This window comes from Aythya ferina, assembly GCF_964211825.1.
Source record: "Aythya ferina genome assembly, chromosome: 5".
NCBI lineage: Eukaryota > Metazoa > Chordata > Aves > Anseriformes > Anatidae > Aythya > Aythya ferina.
Genome location: NC_140301.1, coordinates 53,018,298 through 53,037,855, shown reverse-complemented (window position 1 = coordinate 53,037,855; position 19,558 = coordinate 53,018,298). Strand labels below are relative to the sequence as shown.

General features: G+C 45.7%; 1 protein-coding gene across 1 annotated transcript; it reads left to right on the top strand.

Moving 5' to 3' along the window:
* Positions 1 to 937: 937 nt before the first annotated feature.
* DEGS2 (delta 4-desaturase, sphingolipid 2) lies at positions 938 to 18,146 on the top strand. The gene is made up of 3 exons (XM_084520747.1): positions 938 to 1,072; positions 9,331 to 10,073; positions 16,489 to 18,146. The coding sequence occupies exons 1-3, from the start codon at positions 991 to 993 to the stop codon at positions 16,630 to 16,632; spliced, it is 969 nt and encodes a 322-aa protein (XP_084376873.1). The 5' UTR covers positions 938 to 990; the 3' UTR covers positions 16,633 to 18,146.
* The last annotated feature ends 1,412 nt before the right edge of the window (positions 18,147 to 19,558 follow it).

The window sequence follows — 19,558 nt, the reverse complement described above, 5'->3', positions numbered from 1 at the left end:
AAATTTTCCTGAAAGATTTTTATGCTTTTTTTCTGCCACTTGCAACTTCCAACTGTGCTAGGTATTTGTAAGGGTAAGAGACTAAGGAGTGAGTGAGAGAGCTTAAAAAATGAGCAAGAACATCGGGAAATAAGATTGTCTTCTGAGTGTGGAGCTGGTCCGAGTGGGGTGTGGTCAGTGGAAGGAGCGATGCTAGGGACAGCGAGCACCGAGGACGGACAGTGGGTCAGGTACGGGCTTGCACAAGAGCGCAGCGGGAACAAGAGCAGCACTTTAATTTGGGGTTGTGCGTGGAGAAACATCACCTCTCCCTGTGAATCAGAGAGGCTAGAGAGGAGTTTTAGGCTTAGCAAATCCTTCGCCTGGCTTCCTTACTGAGGAGCGCTGATTCCCCGTACCAGACGCAGGAACTGGGCCGCAGACTCCCAGGAGCAAAGCACGACCCAGCCCAAGGCTGGCTGCTACCAGGACAGCTCGCCCAGGGCTAGCAGAGCCCAGGGGCTGCGTGCCAGGCGCTGGCCACCTGCTCGCCCTTCTGAGCTTCCCCGCCTGGGAGCAGCCCGCACCATCGCGCTTCTCCCTAAATCACATCCCACTTCGGGCTGTGGATTCACGGGATTTTTGACAACCCTCGCTTACCAAAAACCTTTCCCCAAGCCCCAGGGCGACAAGCCCGCAGCGCCGCTGCCTCCCTTCCCTCCACGACCACCCCCCCAGAGCCCCCCGACGTCGGCAGCGGCACGACGGGGACCCGACCTCCCCCAAACCCCCCCCGACAGCCTCTATACCCCCCCCTCATCCCCCACACACCTCCCCCGGCCCCCTTCGTGCCCCCGGCCGCCGGGCGGAGCCCTCCCCGGGGCACCCCACAGCCCGGCCGCCCCTCGCCCTGCCTCCGCCCCGACGGGGCGGCCGCGGCCGGCGCCGCCCCACAGCCGGGCCGCCGGGCTATATAGGGCGGCGGGGAGCGGGGCGCAGCGCGGCGGAGCCATGGGCAACCGGGTGGCTCGGGGGGACTTCGAGTGGGTCTACACCGAGCAGCCCCACACGCAGCGCAGGAAGGAGATCCTGGGTACGTCGGGGGCTGGGTGGTCCCCGGTTGGGGTCCCGGGGCTGGAAGGGGGCTCCGGGGTTGTTCCCCCTCCGGAGGCAGCACGGCGAGGTGCCCCCCGGCTTTAGTGCAGCAGGTGGAAGAGCACGGGGGGGCTTGTCTGCCTCTCCCAGACAACATGCTCCGGGAATTTCTTTCCACGCAGTTTCCTCCTTCAGCTCGAACTGCTCCGCTTGTCAAGGCAGCGGGGCTTGGCTGGGATCCCTCCTCAGTGCCAGATCTTTTTGGTGGCAGTGGCACGAATGGGGATGTGGGTGAGCTTGCCAGAGAGCAGCAGAACTCCCTGCTGCTTGCTTTGTCCTGGCGGTAAGGAGGTACAGCTGCCTTGTTTTTTCCTGTTGTGCAGGCAACATTTAACTGTACATATAAATATGTTGGCTTGGGGGATTTGGGGTTTTCTGAAGCTGATTTCTGAGAACCAATAATTCTGAGTTCCTGCAGAATATTGTTGAGTATTTCCTGATTTTTTTTCCCTTCGGCATTTTATCAATAAAGTAGACTTTGACTCATTTTTCCTTCCCTCTGATCAGCAGGATAAAGTTGTTTAAAGATCCCTTATAAAGGAAGGGGCTGGGGCTTGTGGCTGAGGGCTGGGCAGGGGCTGCGATAACCAGATGCCATCTCTCAGCTCCTCTGCGCTCTCGTAGCTGAATCCAGGATGGGTCTAAGCTAGAAAAACATTTCCCATGTAGTTACGGTGGTGGAACATCCTGGTACAGGTTTGAATAGTATCCAGGAAAATAGCTATTATTTTACTCTGTAATAATGATAGAGAGTCAAATGATATAATTGTATAAATATGCTGCCCTTTGGTGTCGTGCCACTGATGCTTTTGGTGATGGGAGCAATGTTTTGGTGAGCTCTGGGTAGGAGAGTGTGTGGTGGGGCTCCCCCTGGCTAATCGCCTCCTTTCCACATCTTGCTTGGAGTGGAGTCTGCAGCCCGTGGTGAAAGGCAGTGCTGGAGTGCGTGGGCTGCCTTACCCTTGCCTTGGCAAACTAATTTTTTGGGGACCTATCAGCCTAATGCTTGCAGAGGCTTTGCCCCACACTTGTTTTGGGCTCAGAAAGAGCAGCTGGACTCAAGGTCTGTCTCCTTCCCCCCAGCGAGGGAGCAGGAGGAGCGGTGGGGAAGTGGAGATATGGACGAGCTGGGCAGAAAGGGTCATGAATCTAGTGTCATGAATGCCAAAACACCACCAAAAGTTATTGAAACTATCATGACATCCCGTGTGATATCGGTGTAATCACTGTCACTGTATTGTTCAATGCCTGAGGGTCAGTAAACCCTGGTATTTAAAGTGTACTTGGCAAAGTATCTAGTGTCTGTTGAGCAGAATATGATTCGTGTACCTTTTATACATATGAACATTCATCCATAAATATCCCTGTATTTTACATTTTTGTGTACAGCATTGCTTTAGGGACAGAAGCATTCCGTGCCGATAAAGGAAGTATTTCCTTCCCTGTAGGTTAATGATTTAGTAGTTAAGTACTGAAACTGGATTGTTTTCTGTTTAGGCTGTAGCTTTTGGAGATGTTGATCTCTCTCAGGCATGGCTACTTGGATTTTAATGCAAATGGAAAATTATCTATAAGGGAAGAAAATGCGGGGAGCTTGACAAACACATTAGGCAGCTTCTTTCCACAGACGCGCTATTTCCTTATGCTGCTTTCCCAACCTGTTTCTATGGAGTAACCGAGTTTCGTGTCCTGGTTTAATTGTTAGCAGCCCTGGTGCCTCTATGACTTTTGGTGGTGTTGATGATATATCTGAGTAACAAAAATGCCTCTGAGTTAGAGAGATCTTTTCAAGTACTGGTGGTTCAAGCTTTCTGGCCGCAGCGGTTGCAGATTCCCAGGTAGCAGCCCTGGCATATTTGACCCAGGGGTGATCCTTGGGGCAGATGGTTATCCGCTGGGCAGGAGGGCTGTGTGCCGACTGGGCTGGCTGGAAGCTGGTTTATAGCAGGGCTCTGTTGCAACAGATGAGCCTACTAGGGGCACGATTCCTAACTGATACAATTACACCACCGAATAGATCCACATTTTGCACAAGGGCGAGGTAATGCATCTTTTTCTGTCCCTTACCTCTTTGTAGTATTTTCCTCCTAGCCTCTAGGTATTAAAATGTAGCTTGTGCTTGGTGCAGCCTAGGTGCCAGCTGCCTCTACGGTACTAAGGAGCTCTTCTCCCAAGCTGGCACTTCAATCCTACTCTTAAACTCATGGTCATGTTATCCACATTTTTCAGTTTATTAGACCAAGCTGTTTCATTGTTTCCCTCTCACCCTCCTCTTTATGAAAAGCCTGTTACTGTCTTGTGCCAGAACTGAGATTTGTGTAACGTTGTGGAGAGCTGTGTAAGGGAAAGACCTGGCTGAAAACTAACCCAGTGGAAGAAGGGCTTTCATCTGCTATTGGAGGGAGAGGCTAGGTGTAATGTAGAGGGGATATCTGCTTCTAGTAGAATTAATATTTCAACATTAATGGCAGTAAGGGTCTATTGGATTAATTCGTGTAGTATTACGATCTTACGCAATGGGAAGTGTTGGTGTTTTTTTCTGTCTTTAGAGAAAATGAGCAGACTTATTGCTCAGGTGCTGGTAACACCATAAGCACACAATGAATGGTCATTTCATCTGCAATCAGTTCTCCAAATGCAAGCAGTGAGCAATATGTTGTGGCATGGGAAGAATGAGATCCTGTATGTGCTGTGTGTTGGATCTAACTTCACAGATACTGTAGGTTGGTCAGAAGGTGCCTTGTCTCTCGGGTTCCTTAGAGAAGCACCTGTTTGCTGCTGAGGATGAGGGCTGAATCAGTGTTGCTCATGATAGGCTGGAAGTAGCAGAGAATGATCTAACATCCAAGCATGATTATATACTTGGTTCTTTGGCAAGTTATTTTATAGCATAGATGGCGTAGATGCTTTTTCCTGTAGGAATGCTGAGATGTTAAACTGGGAGGGACAGAAAGGACACAAAGTAAAGGCCAGAATCCATTTTATTTTTGCATTTAGCCAATTTCTGGGTATAATAGCTTCCAGACAATAGGAGTTTTGCTCATTTATTTACAGATTAGTTTAGTATTTCTTACAGATGACTCCTCTGCCTACTTAAACTTCACATTTATGAAAAGTCTGATAAATTGCACCCACTAAAATGTGCAAGATGCATATCTCAGTAGCATAAATCAAAGTTCTGAATTACACATGCTTCTGGCAAAGAAACTGAGCCTGTTTCCCCTTTATACTGCAGTACGTGGGCACGCTGCTGCCACTGATGTGCCTGTTCTCTGATCAGAGCATTCAGAATAGCTGCCGTCTCCGTGCTCATGCAAATTCCCTTTGGGGATCACCTCCAAAATAAATCGCACAAGCAGAAAGACCATGTCCTAGGTGTTCGTGGTCTTCTGCTGACAACGTATTACGAGAAACTGAAGGCTTCAGCATGCTCCATGCTGCATGTTTTTGTTTGAGGTTGTTGGGAGCACTCTTTCTAACACTCCTGTGTCCCTTTACTCCCAGCCAGCTAATGACCAAGCATAAACAAAGAGGTCATAGCTGCTGGAATAGTGGTGTGCTGACACCATCCACCTCTGTTATCAGCACCATGGCACCACCGCAGCACTTTGCCTCTGGTGGGTGCTTCTGTGTGACCCAGCTCCCTTGGGCCTGACAGCGCGAAGCAGCTCAGGTCCTCCTGAGGGGCAAGTAGAAGTCCGTGGGTAGTGGATATGTAAAACGTCTGAGTAATTAGTTGGGTCAAAAAGGCTCCTTATTAGTTTGCATGCTGGAGGGGGCAGGAGACGAGGGAAAGCAAAGCTTTTGTCATGCATGCTGTCCTCCGGGTGTGTCCTACCTGTGTCCTGGCTCATGTACGGTTTGAATTAGATGCAACTCAAATGGGCCGTGCTGCTTGTGAGCGTGTTCACAGGCTGAGCTGCTAAAAAGCAAAACACTATCATGTCAGCAGTTATTTGCTTGTTTGTTTTTGGTACAAATACCAGCTCCATTATAAGACGTAGTGTGGTAGAGCCAACATCCTGTGCCTGGTATCTCTTATTTGATCTGGCACAGGCTCATATCTAATACAACATAGTCCAGGACAGCAGCATCACAGACTTCTTTTTTTTTTTTTTCCCCTCCTTTTTTAACATGCCTTCTGAAAATATTATACTGAATAGTATGCCCACTGTGACTATACCTGTGTGCCGCATTTGGGGTCAAAGTAAAGGAAGATAAAGAAATTAAATTCCTTCTCTTGGTGCTACTACCCCTCATGGATGTGAGCACTGCTGCTCCTTTAACTCCACTGCTTCTGTGTTTCTGAACAGCTCCATCGTTTGCTCATGTCCAAATCTTGTGTCTACATAAATGTGCAAATGCTACATATGTGGTGTCAAAGCAATGACAATTTGTGCCTGTTGTTCTCACTGAGGTCTAACTAGGTCTCTCCAGAGTTATCTTAAAACAAAGCTTTATCAGTGGGACCAGAGAATAAGTGAGGGTTCAGAACAAGGTATTTGTAGAATCATAGCATGGTTTGGGTTGGATGAGACCTCTAAAGATCTTCTAGTCCACCCCCAGCATTGGCAGGGACATCTCTTGCTAGATCAGGTATTCACTGTCCCCTGAGGAGGAGAAACACCAGGAACTGGTGACTGCTTCTCTAGGAACAATTACTCCAGCCCTAACTGGGGATTGCTGTAGAACTATGCTGAGTGCTCCTGGACTCCCGGAAAGGTCCTCTGACTACATTTTTTTAAGCTTGATGTTCTTTGTCAGTGGTGTTTTAGATTGAGGCACGCCTTTAGAAAGGTAACTGATGCTTACACACAACAGTGGAGTGATCTCTGCAATTGTTAATTTGGTTAACAAGTTGTTTCAGAATCATGAATGCTTTTGAAAATAAACTCTCAGCATTTGTTCTCTCTTGACTACTGTTCTTTTATCCACACTGTTGAACAAGTGGGAAGTGCTGTATTTCATCGTCCCGGTGAGTTTTCAGTTGCTCTGAGTTTATGGCATGGAGACTGCGGAGCTGGTTGGGTTGGGCAGAATTATTAACTACCCCTGCATACTGTGCTAAAGTGCTTGCACTGCTTTTTCACCGTGTGCTGACCTTGGAGACAGAAAAGTCACGTTTCTGCACTGCTGTACATCCACCCCAGTATGCCTGCTCTCCCAGTGGCAGTGTGTTGGCTCTGGACAACTGGAAGCAGTGCATGGGGGTAAGCTGTCTGCTGGGCTGAGCTAACAAATCTCAGCAAGCTGGAGGCTGGAGCATGTGCTGCGGAGACAGAGTAGCTGGAACTGTCCTGGTTGTACTCTAAAGGGCAAATCCTGGTCCTCTATGGTCACATAACTTTGTGACTTCATTCCTTTTTCTCCCCTCTACCTAGAATGGCAGAATATTTGTTTGTTTTTCTCATGCTCCTGTTCCCCATCCATGACATGACTGTTGATAAAGAAGAGCTCACTATAAATTATATTTTATGACCTTCTTCATATGCTCGCCCTGACCCAGTGCTTGTTGGGAAGCAGTGGACTCTGGCCTTATAGAAACTGATTGTGTTAATAACGGAATAGTGCTTAGGAAGACAAAGAGAGGAGATTTGGGAAAGACCAGCATGATGCAAGTTCATATACATCTTAGTGTGAAACTCCAGCAGGCTCCAGAGGGAGAGTAAGTTTGGGAAGGGTCAGCATTCAACGTTCTGCATTTGCAGCCCTCCCAAAACGCAAGGTCTCTAGCAGACCACTCCACCGGTGGCACTTTGAGCCTTCAGGAGCTTTGCAGCTGCACCTGTCAGCAGCCTCCTGGAAAGAGGAAGCAGTTATCAGTATTAATGATAAGCGTGCAGTGTTTTGGCTTAACTATTACACAAAAATTTACTGTTGGATAGGAATTTATCACGTTCAATTTAATATTAAACCCTAGTAAGTTACTTCATAGCTGTCATTTGTGATGAATGCAAGCTGCCCGAATTGCTGCTTGCACACAGTGCTACTGCTGGCTACTGCTCTAAACTCCCTTCTAGGTAAGCTGCAACAACAATAAATAGGTCAAAACTTTTGGTGTTCTCAAATTACAGCATAAAGCATCGCTTAGTCATTTTCCTGTCCACTTAATATATATATATTTTTTGATAGAGGTGACCTGATTTGGCCAGGCAGAACAGATTGGGCCATTTTGTATCTGTGCAACAGCCGGTGTGGTGGCTGCAGTAACTTCTCTCTACCAACTGCATGACTGAAAATTTGAGGTTGCTTGATTTACTAAAGGAATTCCTCACTTTTGGACAGAAACCCCTAAGGCGACATTGAGCTATATACAAATATTTCTATAATGGACTTCCTAACAAGGTCATTATATGAAGTTATTTAAAGCAGGTATCCTGGCACTTTGTGTAAAACCTTTAGTACCTGTCTAGGTATGAGGGAACAATTTCTACCATGTTACCACTTCTAGTGTGAAAAAGTATAATTTCTAAAACTGAAAAAAAAAAAAAAAAAAGACAAAAACAAAACAGTGAGAACAAAAATCTGGATTTTTAAAGAGATTTTTGTCAAAAAATTAGCGTAACTTGTGAATGTTGTGTTACTAGCGCTTTCCCACCTGCCTGAATACTTCTAATGATGGTTTTGTCCCCTTGTCTGTACAAGGGGAAGAACCGAGGATATCCCTTCTCTCGTCATCATCCATGACACTTAATCTTGTCTCTTCATATCTGTCGAGCCTGGCTGCAGTTGACCACCAGGCTCTAAGGTTGTTGGAATAGTTGCAGAGCATGACTGCATCAACCTGCTTCCTTAAGTCCTGCTGCAGACTCCTCAGGCTTCACTCCTACAAAAAACAACTCATTTGCATCCCTCACTCAGTGCCTGGCACTGCTTTCAAGGTCACATGAAGTTATGTGTATTGTCTCCAGTGTTTGTTTATAGTACATACAGCTGCACAGATGCGAATCGTCATAACCTCGTTTTATGGCATCGGTATCACAGTGATAGGCAGATGACATTTGATTTTCTATTCATAAAATGTGCCTATCAAATTTGTAGGGACGCATTGTGTAACCTCAGGCTCCAGAATGAGTGACTTGTCCTACAGTCTTATCTATGAGAGCTGCAATTATTGATAAATGCAGAGTATGAGTAAAAACAGGGAGGTTGATGGGTGGGCAAAGGCCATTAAACTGGAAAAATTCCAGTGCAAGGTAGCACTGGGAGTGAGAAGTGGGGGGTTTGTAAAGAAGAGATGTGGAGGACAGAGCAGCACCTAGAAGATAAGCTGGAATTCTTTATTTTTATATATATATATATATATATATATATATACACACACACACATACACGTGTATACATATATATATGTGTGTGTATATATATATATATATATATTTGTAAAAGATCAATTAGACTGCCACCAAAGATTGGTAAGCTGGTCCTGTACTGACATGAGTCAGACCTGGCAAATCTAATCCATGTCCCTCTAATCCTGTATTGCAGTACTTGTGAGGCTGCATGTGGGATTAGCTATGTGATTTTTCATGCCTCTTTCTGGTATGTGACTTGGGAACACTCTAATCAATGGAAACATTGGGGAAAAAAATCTGTATCTTAAAAATTCCTGAAAATATTACTTATTTTCTAGTGATGTTAGCATGTGCAAAGACTTGTGCACGTTGTAAGCACTGGCAAACACTCACTTATGAAACTTTTCTTAATGCTACAATTGTCATGTAACCACAGAGTAAAACCAGGAGAGCCTGTTGCACAGCCCTCTTGCCCTGCTAGTATGTCTGAAACCAAGGTGTGGAAAGGATTACAAAGGAGGCACCTGTATCTCTCCTCTGCTGAAAATAGCATCTGGATTGGGCATAAAGAAAGAAAAGTGGAAAAACTTGACAAAAGATGCTTTTTGAGCTTACTTTAATGGTTATTAACATCCTAATACTCATCCTCATGAGGGTGCATGGTGCCACTTGTTGACCATCAGGGTCATCCAATATATGTGCACACATGCACTGGACATAAAGCTGTAAGTGGGGATGGAGCCCATACATTAATAAAGTTTTTGCTGTAGTGGTAACTTTGCCCTGGAATTCCTATTTTATAAATCTAGAACCTTAAATTTAAGGTGACAAAAATAAAGAGCACCAGTGTTGATTGTTTATCTGTGAATTAATGAGATTTTCTCTGCATTTTTCTCCTTAGCAAAATATCCAGAGATCAAGACTCTGATGGGACCAGATCCACACTTGAAGTGGATTGTATCTGGAATGGTTTTCACGCAGTTTCTAGCATGCTATCTGGTGAAAAACTTATCTTGGAAATGGATTTTCTTCTGGGCTTATGCTTTTGGGGGTTGCATCAACCATTCACTGACACTAGCTATCCACGATATCTCACACAACGTTGCCTTTGGGAACAAGCAGGCCAAGTGGAACCGATGGTTTGCAATCTTTGCCAACCTGCCAGTCGGTATCCCTTACTCTGCCTCCTTCAAGAAATACCACATAGATCATCACCGGTACCTTGGTGGGGACAGTTTGGATGTGGACATTCCCACAGACTTCGAAGGCTGGTTCTTCTGTACGCCACTTCGGAAACTGCTTTGGCTCTTCCTCCAGCCTTTCTTCTACAGTCTGAGACCGCTGTATGTGAACCCCAAAGCAATCACACGGATGGAAATTTTTAATGCCGTTGTGCAGTTTTCTGTTGATCTTACCATTTACTACCTTTGGGGGCTCAAACCTATTATTTACTTAATAGCAGGGACAATTCTTTGCATGGGTTTACATCCCATTTCTGGGCACTTCATAGCAGAACACTACATGTTTTTAAAAGGATACGAGACCTACTCTTATTACGGACCTCTGAACTGGCTCACCTTTAACGTAGGCTACCACATGGAGCACCACGACTTCCCCAGCATTCCTGGGTGCAAGTTGCCAATGGTAAGTACAGCATGAGCACAGTTGACTGGATTTTTATAAAAGCTTCTAAACTGATGCAAAGCAGTCACTCTAAATCATAGATGATTCCTTTTTAGAGAAAGGAAAAAAGGAGAAAGCTTTCTGAATTTGATTCTAATTCTTTCTTTTTTAACCAGGGCATTGAGAGAAATGGCTGCCAAAGTGCTATAATATGTAGGTTATTTGGAGGAAACATGAACTTCTGAGCCTCAGAGGGCTCAAGTAGTTTTTTGGTTTTTGGTTTTTTTTTTTGCATTATAAGATCCTCAAGCAATAGTCTAAATTTCTCTACTGCCTTTCTTCAACTACCCAGTTTTGACTCTCGTTAAAGAGTCTTTAAAAGACCAAAGGCCCATCTGAAGTGAGTCAGGAGGCAATCACCACTTGAAAATTGTCTAATGATCAATCTATGTATTAACTCTATTGCTTGATTAACATCAAACAAAAGTCTATTTTTGAGATGACATAAATGCTGGGGCGTGTTCCAGCTTGACACAAATAGCACTAGGAAATAAATCCCCACTCTACATGACTAGTTTTAGCTCTGCTGCCCCACCCACAGAAACTGAGGGTGCCTGGTCCATCAGAGGGAAAGCACCGTGGCTTTGCTCTTTCTAAAGTCAAGCCCCCTATTGTTTACATTTTATCAGTTGTGGGAATCAAATTTGCAAAGCCCAGGTGTCTAGGAATGGTTTTGAGTCTACCACCAGGAATGTAGCTGCTCTTCTGGATTTTAATGCGAGGGTTCCTTGGCAGTTGTGCTCTCAGTGCCAAAGGTACGTGACTTTGAGTATTACTCCTACACATAGATCTTCTGGCATAGCAGGGAGGAAACCTCTTCTGCTGTTTGGGAGATACTGCAGCAACATCTTCCTGAGGAGGAGGCAGAGCTGAGGAGGCTGAAGCTCTGGAGCTGTGAGCTCCACACTAGTGCAGAACACAACTTTTATGGCAAATTGAGTTTGGGAACTCTGCTTTATGGGTTAATCTTCCTCAAAAAAGGTTTAAAACAAGAAGCTATCCAGCCAGCAGTTCTGTTTAACACCTCCCCTTGAGTGCCAGAGGCCTGTCCTGTAGAAGCTGGCTATTCCCAGTGGGGTTCAGGGCAGCCAGCGTTCACATGTCAGGTTCTCCCATCGGGCACTCCTATTGCTGATACACCTGATAGCTCAGCTGGGAAATGCATGAGTTTAGCTTTAGTTACAAATGTTCAAACTTGTTAGATAGGCTTAGATACTTAGATTACTGAAATGTAAATACAACAAGAGAAAGAGGTTAAGCTCTGTATCTTACACAAGGGAGGCGAGTGACTAATTGAACTTGCTGGGACTGTTGCTCCAGACCTAAATGAGACCTGAAAAGCTCTTCCCCACCCACATCACGAATAGCTTAGCGTAATTTCTCGAGGCAGTGTAGCAGCTGGAAGTGTCTGCACTCCCGTGTAAAGAGGATGGAGTTATTAGTTGAATTTCATGGACTTGTTTTCATGTGTTTCTTGCTCTAGGGCAACTGAGACTTGCCCTGCTGGTGGAGGAGATACCAGGCCTGTCAGTCGTTTTTGCCCGATAGAACAATATGGAAAACTTGAATCTTTGACAAGTGAACATTTGCAAGTGAAAATCTATTATGAAAGGGGAACTCCTTTGTCAAAACAGCTGTTGTAGAAAATAGTTTGACCATTAAAACATTGTCTGTTCTTTACTGCAAATTGAGGACAAAAAACTTTGCCTCTTTGGTTGAAGGAGAGGGGACAAACTCTCTCTGAATTGCTTTAATGCATGAACTTCATAACAGGTAGAGGAGGAATCTCACCTTGCTTAAATGGTCAGCAGATTTTTCACTCAGCAAAGATGTATTTTTTCCACGTAGTCTTCAAGCACTCAAACGTTTAATAATTGAGTTGCTTGATTTGGATGACTTCTCATTTCTTCAAATATTGGCAAACAAAAAGTGGAAGAAAGTCTTTGTTCTTGCATGAAAGAGAGCAGGGGAGAAATAGGATCAGAAAATAACTGGATCTTAAGCTTGGAAAGTAACAGGATCTTCTGCTTGCTTATCAGAGAAGTAAATTTTGTCCTTTATTACAGGTGTCTTACCCAGTATGTTCTGAGTAATATGTTTGCCACTAGAAAGACCTTTACCCTGGGACTGTGAAAAAATTGAAATATAGTAGGCTGTGCCCTAAGCTGCCAGAGAGTGACAGTGAGTGACATTAGTGTGCAGTAAGAACTTGTCCCGCTAGTATAATGAGAGATTACACAAGAGATCATGAAACTTTTCATTGTGTGAAAGACCTCTCTAAAAAATACCTGTAGACTTATGACCAGATTAGCCTTTGTGTGAAGCCTTAGAACAATAAAATTGCATTTTTCACCAAGTGAGTAAGAAGATGCATTCTTCATTATCTGAAGGACTGAATAGACTTGCAGTGAGGGGAGACAGGAGAACCAGAAGGAACTCAGTACTCGTCCTACAAACAGCAGTAAAAATTGCTGTGTTACCAGAGGCAAACAAGTTATTCATTAAGCTTGTGGGAAAAGTGGAAGACATGGTATGAAACCAGATTTATTAGACAGACAAGACTGGAAAACATGGTAGATGTACTCCTTCTGTACTGCAGGTTTCATTAACCCTGTGATGGCCGGGGGGGCTAGCTTGAGTTCTTCTTCCTCTTCAGTCAAGGAGTATGGAGGGAACTCCTGTACTCTGCTTTCTAGCACTCTAAACAATTTTCTTATCTCATGATAAGGATCTCTAACTCCTGGATTGCCTCAGGACAAAAGGTCTGTAACACTTGTGGTGAAATACTAGGTTGTATTTAACTTCCGTGCCTATCTGGTGCTGTGGCGCGGGATGGGGGCATTGCTGTGTGCTCTACAAACACAAAACCAGAAGCAAAGTTTCCACCCAAAAGATTCATTACTTACCTCCTTGATCTACTTGAAGGAAAGCACCAATATACCAGGTGCCAAGTGTTGGCTTATTGTGGACATTGATTTTGGGTTGTCCTTCCACAGTAGGTTTCATTCACTTCTAGCTGCTATCTCTAAGAAGGGAGGAAGAAGTTGAAGCAGATGGGCCTTTCCAGTGCAACAAGGAGAGCTTGGAATGGGGAAGGCAGAGGCAGGATGTAGAAATACTTCGTCACAGTACCATCCTTTTTGAGATGGTGGTAAGACTGGTTGCAAAAATTGCTACCTGGAAAAACTGCCATCCACAGGTTTTGTGCTGCACCCAGAATGCAACATGGGGGATGCCTTTTCTAGCCTACACTATACTTCATAAAGATAGTTTGATGTTGCATTTAAAAGGGGACTGCATTTAAAGGGAAAAAAAAATAAATCACTTCCTGCCTACTACTCTGGAAGGTAATGAGGAGATCATTTTGTTTTGCACATGGAGATGCTGAAACAAATGGTAATCGATAAGCTAGTTTTGTTGGGAACCTTTTTTGTGTACATCCATTGTAGAAGAGAAAATATATATATTTTTTCTTTTCCCTCCCATATACTAGTATAATGAAAACAAGCACCAAATATGCTTCCTTGTCATTTCCATAAAAAAAATCCTTCAGCTGTCCCCTCTACCTACATTCATCAATTTTTTCCTCTTCACCATTCCTTTGTCAAAAACATTTTATCATGGTTTATCTTTTCTCCCTGCTTTCTGTACATCTCATGCAGTTTTCCTGCCTGGAGCACAGAGACCTTGCAAAAGATGCAGGCTCTGCCTGCCTTCCTGCACGAAGTGCTGCTGAGCGCAAAGCTAAACAGAGACAGGAACAAAGAGATACTGAGCTCTTGCCCCGCAGATGGGTAACCCACTCCAGTGCCATCTCCTCTGGTTTCCAGAATGAACTTATTCAAAAAGAGATGGCACCATACCCTGTCGGGAGGTGTTAAACCGATATGCTTGGTGAGCAAGCAACTCCTCCATCCCTTGATGCTGGCAGGCTGCTTGCCAGCCAAGACTGGGCTGCCTGCTTCCAGAGTATGGTATGCACGATCACAAAATTCACGCTTCCCAGTGGGAAGCTTCCTGGTGGCAAAACTGTTTTGTGGCAATTGGGGATGACATTTCTTGTTTATCACAAATGGGAATAATTTAATGTGGTTTTCACTTGGATAACAGCTGCATTCCTTTGGAAAATAGGAAAACTATGGGATCTCCTCAAGTGCTCAGCCAGGGTAGCTGTGTACCATAGGAAGCTTTTGAGGATGGGGACCCGGGACATCCTTTGTGTCTGCATAGGGCCTCACTGGTGACCTTTATTCACCAAGGACCTTACAGTGTGAACAGTCCTTTCTCTTGTCCTCTCATCCTCTGGCTGTTTAGTTACCCGGCTGGGAAAGAGAAGGATGCAAACCCCAGATTAAGTCATTTCTTACTGTGGTTACAGGAGGAGAGCAGGGAATTAAATCTGCATCTGCAGAGCTTCTACCCAGTGCCTAGAAATCACCCTTCGTCCAGCTATTAACAAATGCATCTAAGGGGAAATGTTGGTGTTGTCTGCATCACACTGAAAATGAATCACCTCGGAAGTACAGACCAACACTTGAAAGCAGGATGTAGGAAATTATCAGGCAGTCATAGGTATTCGGTGGCAGGCATAATGAGACCTGAATTAAATCTCCCTCCTCCAACACAACACTACCATGCCACTGGCACAGGGAGTGCACAAGGGCTGAAGTACAGAAGTAAAAGATCATAACAAAACTTGTGTTACACAACGAGCCTCGCAGGGAAGTGACTGCTAGGGAGCTGAGCTAACCATGTAACCAGCAGTGAGCAGCGATGGCTTGTAATTTACTCCAGGTCTCACCTGGAGTGCTGTGTCCAGTTCTGGGCTCCCCAGTACAAAAAAAAGACAGGGATCTCCTGGAAAGAGTCCAGTGGAGGGCCACAAAGATGATACGGGGCCTGGAGCATCTCCCCTATGAGGAGAGGCTGAGAGACATGGGTCTCTTCAGCCTGGAGAAAAGAAGACTGAGAGGGGATCTCATCAATGTGTATAAATACCTGAGGTGTGGGAGACAGAGGGATTTGGCCAACCTCCTTTCAGTGGTCTATGGGGACAGGACAAGGGGCAATGGCCACAAAATGGATCACGGGAAGTTCTACACCAACATGCGAAAGAACTTCTTCACGGTGAGGGTGACGGAGCACTGGGACAGGCTGCCCAGGGAGGTTGTGGAGTCTCCTTCTCTGGAGATATTCAAGGCCCATCTGGACACCTACCTGGGCAGCCTGCTCCAGGGAACCTGCTTTGGCAGGGGTTTTGGACCCAATGATCTCTTGAGGTCCCTTCCAACCCCTACAAGTCTGTGATAATTTTGCTCTGGCTGTGAATCTTACCTTTTCACAAAGTCCTGCGTTAAGACTACACCATTACACCGTGGATGCAGACTAGTCCCTCCTCCCAGAGGGCCATTTATGTGTAGCTCTAAATTTACAATTTCCCTGGAAGTCTTTGCTGGGCTCATTGTAGCTGGCTCTGAAATTCTGCAGTGTTTTTAAAGAGAGAAGTCGTGCTGTCCACCCAGCCAAACTGCTTTAGCACAGAGCTTTGTTTGTCTGGGAAGTAGAGTTTTAATAAAACAGTGCTCAGGTAGGTGTTCTTATTTTTTTGGTGAAATGTACCATAGATAACACTGATACCCAGGAATTCTCATAGTTCCCCAAACCTGCCAGGTCTGAAACCTCTGTCCTCTGGTTCTGGCCTTGCTCCTCCTGCACCACCACCCACAGAAACATGCAATGCTTCTGTGGTGTCAACAGTTTTAAAACTTGCTGATTTGTAACAGGGATAAAACTTTGTGAAATTCAGGATCTAGCCAGGAGTCTTGCAGTATTTTTAACACTGGGCTGAAGAGAATGGACCACCCCCAGGATCTCCTCTGCCTGGAGGAGGAAGCCCTTGCAGGTTTGCATGGGGGGAACAGAATGAAGAAAAAAAAAAAAAAAAAAAAAAAAAGAGGCAAGCATAGCACAGGCTGTGTCACTGGCATTTTCTCGATTGCTATTTCTCTCCTCGACAGAACCCTCAGCAGACAAGTATTGCAAGCCTTGCTTAAATACAGCGTGTTGGATTGCTGGCAATTTGTAGGGTGGATTAGTCACCTCACTGCGGAGAGCTCTCCACCTCCCAAGTGAGAGAAATTTGGTTCTGACTGAAGGCAGAGGTCCATCATCTAGCACTGTGAGGCAGAACTTGCATCCAAACTCAAAGTATCTAAATGGGTTTAAGCGTATCTTATTTGGCTGAACTTCAGGAACTTCAGGAACTCACAAGCAATAACAAGTAACTCCAGGTTAGGGCTGTGCTATCAGATCTGAAAAGTGAAATACACCTGACACCGTGCAGCTAAACAGCTTTTTATCTCTCTTGTTCTTCCAGGTGAAGAAGATTGCAGCAGAATATTATGATAACCTTCCCTATCACCAGTCCTGGATTCGAGTCCTGTGGGACTTTGTTTTTGATGACAGTATCAGTCCCTATTCAAGGGTTAAGAGAAAATGCAAGCTGGCAAAAGAAAATTAACGGACTAGCTCCAGCTAGGAGCTGCACTGGTATTTGGTTTGCTTGTTTGAGTGGTTTCAGTGTTCTGTGGGAGGAGAAGGATGCTCCTCTGTGCTGGCATGACGTTGCTACGTGCTCCTTAGACCAAGAGGATAAGTGTCTAAGTTGGATGCACTATTTTAGGTAATATTTAGCTAATACTTTTAAATAAAGGATATTTGTGTATGTAACCCTGAGAAACTACGCTAGAGCAAGCTGCACTTACATGAATCTTGGTCTAGACTTAAAGTTAACTTCCTGGGACAAGCTGTTCCCATGGCTTCAAATGGAGAATATTTGGTGTGTGTGTGTGTGTCTGTGTGTAGCTGAGGGCAGGTTTCTCTTCGTGCCAGATGTGATGTAGATGCTTTGCATGCACAGGACCATGGAAGCAGGGATGACTGGCGTGCAGTAGCAAATGATACTCTAGAAGAGAACACAAGGGTGCCTGTAGCTCACACTTCTGTCTAATCCAGTGTCTGATGCCTGACAATGGCTGGTGGTAGAGATTTTGTATATGAAATGTAAAATGTATGTATTTTTGTACATTTGGATCATTATTTTAGTAGCTGCTGTTTGTCCTTTATTCCAGAACTTTGTTTAAACCTTTTCTCAAACCATTTCTGTTCTTAGGGTCTAATATTCAATATAGTTACGTGGCAGGGATGAATTGTGGAGACTCGGCAATGGGAAGCACATGATACTCGCTCTTCCCTGCGCTCTGGAAAGCTGACTACTAATTTCTGTCCTTACCAAGTGCTTAAAGGAGAACAGATCTATAAAGGTCCTCTAACAACCTGACAGCTTAATCCCTCTAATGGTTTTGACTGTTTTTTCTTCTGGAAACCCATGTACATTACAAAGGGAAGGATTATTTTACAGTCATGTTGATACCTCAGAATACACTGTTAGGCCTGGGAAGCCCAATTTCCCCAATAAACTCAGTTTTGTCCCTCCCTCCTGCAGCCCTGGATCCAGTGAGTCATTCTGGTGCAGTCTTCTGTCCTTACAGGAGCCGGGCACAACAGGCAGCTGAGGTAGCCTGTGGCAATTTGGGTTCCTCCACCTACATTTTCTTTTTCCTGCAGTTTCCTCATTCCTCTGGTTTTGGCAGTCAGGTCAATAGCCAGGCTTGCTCAGCAGTGCAGGATCCTCTGTGACGCAGGGGCTGAGCACCAGTTTGTTCACAGATCCTGGCTTGGTCCCTGGGTTGGGCTTCTGGAAGAGAAGAGGAAGGGCAGATTTCTTCTGCCACTTCGCTGAAGTGTGCCTTTTCCCCATAAAAGAAGCTTTGGTAATGGAAGCCCCCATTAGCTTCTTTGTGTCAGTGCTCGTGTCAGGGAGCTTGGCTTTTTTTATTAATTTACTTCAGTGCTGCTGGCACGTTGTCATCATGTATTCAGCTTCCCTTGTCCTTAGCAAGCTGGTGCTCAACTCTCAGCCAATTTAGCAAGCTAATATAAAAACCATAATAAAGATTATGCTGTGTTCCTCAATCTGACTTTTGTACTTCTCCTCCATGGGGAGTGACCTTTCTCCGGTTCCCTTTGCTGCTCCGTGATGCAGTCACCTTCGTGATCTGCACATTACCAGCCTATCCTGACACAGAGGCTCTGGTATAAACCGGGGGCAAGTAACCAAAATTGTCAGCCGCTTCTGACCCTGCCTCCCATCAGCATTTCAGTCGTGGTCCCACCTTGCTGTGCCACAGTGCCCCTGCTTGCTGCAGGGACTGGGAGCTGCTGGAAGTACTGGGGCCTGCGGGTGTGCGGGGCAAGCTGAGCTTCCATGAGTGTGGCTGCTGCTGGAGAAGGCTGTGGGCTTGTCCTCTCTGTGGCTGCTCATTTTTTGTAAATACAAAGCAAATGGGACTGGGTTAGGAGAACGTAGGGTCTGTGTATGGTTTTATTCTCTTCACTTAAAAATTAATCCAGATCCCCTTCGTTGTGTGGCCATGTTAGAAGCGGAGAAACGATGGACAAATAGCTGTGTGGGTGGTCAGAGAGAAGGTCAATGCCCTTTCAGGTTTCTGATGCTCTAAAATGCCCCTGGCTGCTGTGTGGCAGCAGAACCTCAACAAGCACAGCCCGGAGGGGCACCCTGCCCTATGGCAGGAACAGGCAAACTACAGCAGATGCTGTGAGGGGGAAATCCTCTGGCAGTGCCACAACTGCAACCACCTCCTGGTGCCTTCCTGTCACCAGAGCCACCAAAACACCGGCTTTGACCCCTGCTAATCCTAAACTGTGCTTGGAAGCAGCGTGGGGCATCAGCTGGAACTGGGCAGAGCCCCAGGCCTCTCCTTGCTGCTGTCCCCTGTCCCTGGGACACGGCTGGGTGTAGAGCAGGGTGAGCGCCTGGTGGGGGGATGAGGTGTCACTGCTTGTCAGCCAGGCCCCCCTGCTTGTCCCTGTGCACCTCAGGGCTCTGCTCCCATTAAGCAGCTCTGTGCAGACTTCAGTTCGTTGTCTTAATTACAGGAGGCCTGTGGAGATAGCAGAGGGTAAGAAAAGCTCGCGTTCAGCAGGTTGCTGATGTTAACGTAGGGGCACACCGCATCCAGGCCGCACACAGCCTGAGTGGCAGCAGTTTTTGCTGACCTTAGGCACAACGCAATACTCTGAGGCAAAACACAAACCATGGCAGTTCCTCAAACATCTTCAACCTTAAATAGAGTTTCACAGAGCAGTTGTGACCACCTGCAAGGCAGCAGTCTAGGAAAGTACTTGCCATTGTCAGGTGTGCCACTAAATGGGTTTATAATTAAGGAACACATCGGCTGTTGTGTGAGATTTATGCAGCTGACCATAATAATCTTCACCGTTACTGATGCCTGGCTGTGTTCTTCCCACCAGAAAGTCTCTTCCTCCTGGTCCTGGGGCTGCAGTGTTGTGTTGCACATCAGTGT

Excerpts from the sequence above, each read along its gene's own strand:
- DEGS2 (XM_084520747.1), top strand. The coding sequence starts at position 991 with ATGGGCAACCGGGTGGCTCGGGGGGACTTCGAGTGGGTCTACACCGAG. Across the intron at positions 1,073-9,330 it reads GCGCAGGAAGGAGATCCTGG|CAAAATATCCAGAGATCAAG; the intron begins GTACGTCGGGGG and ends TTTTCTCCTTAG. Across the intron at positions 10,074-16,488 it reads CTGGGTGCAAGTTGCCAATG|GTGAAGAAGATTGCAGCAGA; the intron begins GTAAGTACAGCA and ends TTGTTCTTCCAG.